This window comes from Tachysurus vachellii, chromosome 7 (assembly GCF_030014155.1).
Source record: "Tachysurus vachellii isolate PV-2020 chromosome 7, HZAU_Pvac_v1, whole genome shotgun sequence".
NCBI classification, from domain to species: Eukaryota; Metazoa; Chordata; class Actinopteri; order Siluriformes; family Bagridae; genus Tachysurus; species Tachysurus vachellii.
Genome location: NC_083466.1, coordinates 1,670,001 through 1,677,500, shown reverse-complemented (window position 1 = coordinate 1,677,500; position 7,500 = coordinate 1,670,001). Strand labels below are relative to the sequence as shown.

General features: G+C 40.2%; 2 protein-coding genes across 2 annotated transcripts in view; one reads left to right on the top strand and one right to left on the bottom strand.

Moving 5' to 3' along the window:
* LOC132848246 (glutamate-rich protein 6) overlaps positions 1-4,730 on the top strand; it is a 5,241-nt gene extending 511 nt beyond the window's left edge. Inside the window, exons 2-10 of the mRNA XM_060873812.1 lie at positions 139-317; positions 497-589; positions 754-893; positions 1,528-1,586; positions 1,667-1,869; positions 2,563-2,636; positions 2,735-2,887; positions 3,447-3,669; positions 3,751-4,730. Of these exons, the coding sequence (XP_060729795.1) occupies positions 156-317; positions 497-589; positions 754-893; positions 1,528-1,586; positions 1,667-1,869; positions 2,563-2,636; positions 2,735-2,887; positions 3,447-3,669; positions 3,751-4,002 (1,359 nt within the window). The 5' untranslated portion in view covers positions 139-155 and the 3' untranslated portion in view covers positions 4,003-4,730. The remainder of the gene's footprint in view (positions 1-138; positions 318-496; positions 590-753; positions 894-1,527; positions 1,587-1,666; positions 1,870-2,562; positions 2,637-2,734; positions 2,888-3,446; positions 3,670-3,750) is intronic.
* Positions 4,731-4,836: 106 nt separating this feature from the next.
* selenot1a (selenoprotein T, 1a) lies at positions 4,837-7,495 on the bottom strand. Its single transcript, XM_060873814.1, has 6 exons — positions 7,322-7,495; positions 6,469-6,579; positions 6,015-6,141; positions 5,653-5,740; positions 5,349-5,500; positions 4,837-5,259 (listed from the first exon to the last, which is right to left on the bottom strand). Exons 1-5 carry the CDS (start codon positions 7,450-7,452, stop codon positions 5,376-5,378), a joined length of 582 nt encoding a protein of 193 aa, XP_060729797.1. The 5' UTR covers positions 7,453-7,495; the 3' UTR covers positions 4,837-5,259; positions 5,349-5,375.
* Between the last annotated feature and the right edge of the window lie 5 nt (positions 7,496-7,500).

The following is a 7,500-nucleotide window of genomic DNA, read 5'->3' as shown; positions in this document are numbered from 1 at the left end:
TAAATAAAAAAATAAAAACAAATAAAAGTTTGCCAACTTACCGGAGAAGAAGCCTTGAATAAGTTCATTGCGGGGTGCCAATACTTTTGGAACCTGCTTTAGAAAGCCCACTATGGACAAACTGTACTCATTTTCCAGATAGTGTTGTTTAGTAGATGGAGAGAAAAGAAGCTTCGCCAGAACCTCAGTCAGGAGCTTTGTCAGAACCTCAGACAGAAGCTTCACCAGAACCTCAGTCAGAAGCTAAGCCAGAACCTGGCTTTCACGGAGTCCTGAGATACAGAAGAGAGTCTGACTGGAGGAAAATCAAACTTCTGGTAGCTTCCTCACAAACCTTTAATACATTGATAGTGATTCATCTATTTGATTGATTCATTTAAAAAACGATTCATTTGGAACTGACACTCCTTTGGTAAACATTGCTTTTTCTAAAAATATATTAATTTAAGTATAGAATTTAATATAGAGTTAATAAACTTTATGCAATCTCTTCCAGTCGCAGTCCCCTAGAGGGTATACGGTGTGGTGCGAGATTTGTGGTGCGAACGCAAAGCCATTGATTGATTTCACGAAGACCCCGAATCCTGAGGTAGGTTTACCATGAAGGTTCCCCATCACCTTAAAACTACAGGAGACACCAAACCAAGCAACGATCAGCAAACCTGTGAACTACACCAAACACCAAACCGCCATTTGTTAATAAATCAGCTGAATTTTAACATATTTTTAATAGCTGGTGTGTAATTTGTGCAGGATTTCTGCTGCGCTCAGTACAAGGAGCTGTTTAAGAAGGTGGAGCAGCAGTGGCGTAAGCAGCACTCGGGGGAATCTTTACATGACTACGACTCCGGTGATGAGAAAACGCAGCTGCACAGAGCAAGACTTCAAGACATGTAACGATCACTTACCACCTTTAGATGCGTTTATCAGGAATCAGATTTTACCTCAAATCACTTCTTTTTAATAAAGAATGTACAAAGTGGTACTGTCTAGCTAGCTAGCGAACAATTAGCTCGCTCACTAGCAAAATATTTAAAATATTTCTCAGTGCTTTCTTATACGGATGAAAAAATACCAGACTAGCTAACTAATGACTAGCTTAAAGCATAACCATAATCCCAACAGAAAATACTCAATGAAAAACAATTTCCTTTTAAACAAAAAAAAGGAGAAAGAAACAGGATGTTCAGTAGAGCAGAGAATCGCAATGAATAACTCGCTAGCTCAGAAACTAGCTTGCTAACTAGCTATCAGTACATTAGCAAAAAAGTATCTTCAGGAAATGGTTGACAAAATAATCAGCAGTATATGAGCAGTTTATCACATTTCTAAACTTAATCTGTTTTAATACAAAACAAGAAACGAATTATTGTTGCTAATTATTAAATGAAAGCGATCCCGCTCCGCATATTTAACGTAAAAAACGAACCTGACAAGCAACACGTTTCTGTGGAAAACATTTCTTTGATTTTTTTTTTTTTCATGTCCCCATGTGTTTTTTTTTTGTTTGTTTGTTTTTGTTAAAAGTTTTCAGCAGGGTGCAGATGAATTTTCCAGAAAGGGTAAAAGGCAGTCTTCAGCAAACCGTGAGTACTCACTAGATTCACTCTGGTTCTTTCCAGACACTAGTGTTTCTAATCATATACACATGGATTTAAACCAACAGAAAGCGAGATACCGGGCTGCAAAGTCACGTCGTCTGGTTTGTTCACCACCATCACTTTCCGGCTTTCGGATTTTGTGCGCATGAAAGAGCGCGAACGCTGGAGCTCGATGGAGGACTTTCCAGACGAGAAAAACGTCCGAGAGTTGAAGCTGTGCAGCGTTCCTAGTTCACTTCCACCTGGGTTTGGTCTGCGCCATTATCAGGTGAATACAGACGAGTAAAACAAACAAACATTTAGATAGATGGAATATTCTGGAACTTCCTGTACTGTCCTGGATGTAACTCCTTGACTTCTAGTTGGTTGAATTGCTTAGAGGTGGGAGTAAGTGACACATGTGCAAGTCCGAGTCAAGCCTCAAATCATGAATGTCAAGTCAAAGTCAAGTCGAGTCTTTTTTTAATATTTGCCAAGCAAGTCTCAAGTCTCAAATTTGTGACTTAAGTCTGACTCGACTTGACTCAAGAATCTTTGAATCATTTAACTCAAGTCATGAATGTCAAGTCAAAGTCAATTCGAGTCTTTTTTTAATATTTGTCAAGCAAGTCTCAAGTCTCAAAATTTGGGACTTACGTCTGACTCGAGTCAAGTCATATGACTCGAGTCCCCCATCTCTGCTTAAAGCTGTTGTGCTCGTTCTCATATGTTATCGTTAACACTTGGGGACAAAAGGAGTCTCTGGTATCAGCACTTCTCAGACGCAGGAAAGTCTTCACGCTTTTAGGTCTTCTTAGTAACACGAAAATGAAGTTTTGTTTGTTTGTTTGTTTCTAGCTGCTGTAGCAAACAGAAATGACAAATGATTCCTCTCATGGACGTTACATAAGTCTAATAAGACAAAATTCTAAAGGGACAAAAAGTACAACTCGTTCTTAATTTTTGTTCTTCTTTATTGCAGGGCCACATTCGGAAGTTTTACTCAAACGGGAATAAATTTCTCATCGCGCATCCAGACGGCACTGGCCAAGTCTTGTATCCTGTCAAATAATTATTTCTTCTTTTACTTCAAACCAATGTGTAAGTTTACCAACACTGACAAACTTGAGTGTTCCTTATCTATGCTGGTGCAGCTACCCCTCAGGAAATCTAGCCATTATCGCTTTCATAGACGACGCAGTGGGAGTCTGCATCGTTCTTGATGACATCGGATCGAGCTGTCCAATCAGAGCCTTCTTCCAGACCAGCGGGATCGCCACCTGTTACCATAGCAACGGGAGTACCTGGTAAGGCCATGAGGTCGACCGAGAAATCAGTCTGTGGTTTGCCTTTGTAAATATTTTCAACATACAGGACATTTTTCTTTAAAATTTGTTATTCTTCATGAGATTTTTTTTTTACAATCAATAAATATTCACATTATTATTTTTTTGTAACAAATCATTCATATAAAAAATAATTTGCTTTATTTTTCGCATTTCAACCCATTTTTATTTATTTTAAGGTAAATATTTTTTTTTCCACACAGTTCATTTATTTGTATTTATTTACACAATTTCATGAACTTTTTTTTTGTTTTTTTTAAAACATGACTAATTTTGTTTTATGTATTTTCACATTTGATTTTTTTCTTAATTTAATTAGAATTAAGAAAAAAACAGTCAAATCCACTTTATGCATATAATATATGTCACGTTTATATTCTTAATAGAATAAACAATATCTATAAATAGTTCTTGATTTATTTGACATATTTTGGAAATGTAAAAGTTCTAAATGGAAAAAAATCCAAGACTGTGATTTGTGATAAACCTTTTTTTTTTCTGATTAATTTAATGTTCTCAGTTTGCACATGGACATGTGGGGAGGGCGGAGTCTCAATGAAGACACGTCCAGAAGAAGTCAGTGGAAATGGACGGACAACACGAGCAATCCGACCCCCTTCAAACCCATCCAGCTGTCACTCAATAAAAACATCGGGGTTCGAGTTCGGGGACGAGACTCCGTCATGGTGACCTTCCTGGCATCAGGACAGCAGGCTTGTCTTAACGTAGGCAGCTGCACCAAGGTACAGTATGTGTTTTTATTCCATTACATTTCTTGTAAGCTGAAGGAAGGACTGCATAGAGAGTGGTGTGTATGTACGCAGCCAATCGAGCCCCCCACTCCGTCTCTGCAAAAAGAGGAGCTGATGCTGCAGGTCACCCAGCTTAACGCCCAGCTGGCACTTGAACGCCTGCGCTGGAGCCTCGCTGTGCACTCGGACGCCAAGCGTCGGTGTCTCCGGCTTCCCCCGGGACTCGTCTCACAGGGACGGAAACTCCTGAGGCTCAGCTCCAGCATTTTGACGGAGGATAAGGACAAGGACTATATACAGCACTGCCTGCAGGACTGCCAGTGACCTCATCATCAACACTTGGAGCTTTTCACTTGACACAAAATTTACCTTTAAAGATTTTCCCTATATACCATTATAGCAGCTATAAACACTCAGACCCTCACCAGCCTTTTTGTTTTTTTAAAGAGTTTACAAAGAGAAGTCAAAATCTTCAGAACTCAACCAGCTTTTATACAGCCAGTGAACAGGAAGTGTCTCATCCTTTGGAGGAAGGTGCCCTCTGGTGGCAGGGGGGAAGAAATGTCCCAGAAGGATGTTTTCGTTAGGATGACTTCTCCTGGGCCTGTTATTGTAAACCTAGTATCCTAATTATAGTCAACACTTTAGTCCAAACTGCTGCTACTGAATGTTAATCACCATATTTTGACCAATCAGAATCGAGAATTGAAAAGTTTAGCGCTGTGTAACGGTACAGATTAGACTGGAATCTTTGACGAGATAAGATTGAGGTAATCTGATAAAAACCAGGCTAACACAGTGGCTGGTGAGGTATCTGTAGACCTGCTGCAGGGGAATAAAAACTACAAATACACAAGGGTTTAACGATTTATGCGCACATTACAGATAATTAAGGAACTTTTGTTAAAAAAATGCTGTAAATCGAGTACGTCTCATGCTTGAAAAACATTTCCAGTAAGTGATCCACTATACTGGAGCTTCATCTTTTGTTAATTCTACCCTAATTCTATGTTTAAAAAAAAAAACCTCAGACATATATTTAAGAGCTAAAAGCAGCCCTTCAATGTACAAAAAAAGTTAAAAAGAAATTAGCACTTGTCAAAGCTTTTTTCCTCTGTACTTGATCTTCAAGACACATTTTCAAATAAATAAAAACAGTTGTGTTTTTGTTAGGATTTATTTCTCTTTAACACGTTAAACTATATATATACAAAAGAAAATTAACAGCTCAATAAAACAATTGACAAATTTTAAATAACCATGATCTGGGGCTTGAGTTAAGAAAATTAGAATTGTTTTTTAAACATTATAACAATCTACAAGTTAATAACGTTTACAAGAAGTGAATTACTACGTTGTAGACCTGCTGCTTGTGCGGAAATGTTATTGCACTGCATTGTGTTGGATTCGGTGGAAATAATCGGCCGCTGAGGGGTTGTGTGTGGGTGGAGCCTCTCCGGAGGGGGCGTGATGGCGAGCAGAGGGCAGATATCCAGTCTGTGCCGGTAGCAGGACTACTTTCAGCGCAGACCTTCATGAAACGTCGCCTCACGTCCGCGAGAGGAGAGTCACACCGCAAACCTGGAGGGCGTGAAGTCACGAGAAACCAAATGGTTACGAGTGAGCAATTTTTCCCTACATACTGTATTAGTAGAGCAACATCTACTGACCCAGTGCATGTTACTCGGGCTCGGGGGTTAAGAGTGATATTGTGGGAGTCTGTCCATGGGCATGTTCATCTTCATTTCGTTCTCCAGGATCTGCACCAGCTGCTGCATGGAGGGAAGGTGACCTGACTCCAGCTTGGACCACACGGGAACATCTGAAAACCACAATCATCATATGAACGAGCCGTTACTATAGAAACGACAATGTATTCAATTAGAAGGAGCAGGGTATTACAAACCATCCGATCGACCAATCAGGATTGAGAATGACACTGAAATACCGCGGTGAACGTTAAAGGAGTCTTACCGTTTAATGTGATTTCAAAAGCCCCGGTCGACAAGCACTGGTTCTCAATCATGTTGCTGAAGAAGAACACCATCATGCACGCGTAGATCTGCAGAATAAAAAATATACACGAGCATGGACTTAAACTTTTAAACTGAGGGCAAATTAAACAACTGGGAGTCTGAGTTACTATAACGCTATAACACTTTAGCGTTGACGAGACTAGATTTAGTGCTTCGTTTATCCATAAGTGTGTGGACTAGTGACCGCTGGGATTTCACACCTTCGGAAGACAACTGCTGCCCAAGGCTCATTAGTCGCTGATATACACACACACACACTTCACTTTGTAGAGTTTCAACAAAAAGCCTCTCGAGTCTCACCTTATTCTCTTGACTCCAAGTCCAAAGTCGTGGAGATTCCATGCCAAACAGCATGAACGGGTCTTTTCCCACGATGATCAGGCCGATCAGGAACAATTTGAAAATGGACAGAAAGGAAGCGACGTGCCTATAAACAAACAGCACCAAAGACACATGGGTAACGTTACCCCAACTCGGATTCTCTGCGTTTAGTGCGTTCTTCTTCATAACCCTTTATGTAAGCAAGTCATGTTGGCGCATGAGACTGAAAGGTGATCAGATTACAACCTGAAGATCCTGAAGCTTGTCTCCAGAAAAGGTTTTAAAATCTCAGACCATAGAGGTAACGGATAACTTTATATAAAAAAATTAGGGTCGAGGATGGAATTCTTGAATCTGATCGGTCAGAAGGTGAAAGATGCTTGGATCACATCAGATCACAACTTCCGGCTACATGTACAATTATTACACTCACCTGTAAATAGGCAGAGGGAGATAGTTCTCCCCTTCGATGCGGATGTCTGGGTACCGCTGGGACAAGGCCTGCGTGTACTCCTCAAACACCCGCTTGTAGCCTCAGGAGATGCTGCAACACAGCGGAGCACAAACAAACTGTTACACACATTGATCTGATAGATAACACAAACAACATGAGAGGGAAGCCATTGGAAAATAAACTGATGAGGTAACGAATGTTCTTCAAAAAAATAATTAATTAATTAACCAACTGGGATTTAAACCTAAATAGTAGGTTAAACAAAATCTCGACATTATGCAACAAATATCTATATTTTATCTACTGCCCTCATCTGGGATACAGACCATGTTTGTGGAGTTAAACTAACAAGTCAACTTAAAAAGAAAAAAGAAAACAGCTAATTTAAACATATCTATGTTCCTAATCTAATTAATGGCTTAATGGGAAGCTAGTAAAAGGCCTGACAGATGTCCCGCGTCCCAAATGACTCTCCCACGGACATGAAGTGCACTAAGCGTCCCTTTAGGTCGCACCCTGATGTAGTGCACTCGAATAGGGAGGAAAAGGCAATTTGGAACACAGCCCCGTTACTCGTTAGGGTCACGACGAAACGTAAATAAACCCTCAAAACGGCGCATGAACGGGTAAGAAGTCGTTTGTTTGGGTCACAGGTACGTTGTAGAAGTAAATAGATTTAGAATAAAATGTTTAGATTAGTTTAAAAAACGCGTTTTATTAGTATTAGTAACACTAGTGTTAGTTAGCACGCAGGCTAGCTAAAGCTAAAGCTAAGGCAGCACACAGGCACGTTATTGTAAATAAATAAATAAATAACGCTGTGTTGTCTTACCAGATTTGAAATTTAAGAAGCGGCCCGGCTGCAAACTGCATTTTTGTTTTTCTGACGCCGTTGTTATGGCCACCGGCGTGAGAAAGCGAGCAGGCCAACAATATGAGCACCGACAGCGGAAAGCAGCGCATCTTCTCTTCTCTCTCTCAGGGCTGGTCGCTAATACAGGACACCGGAAG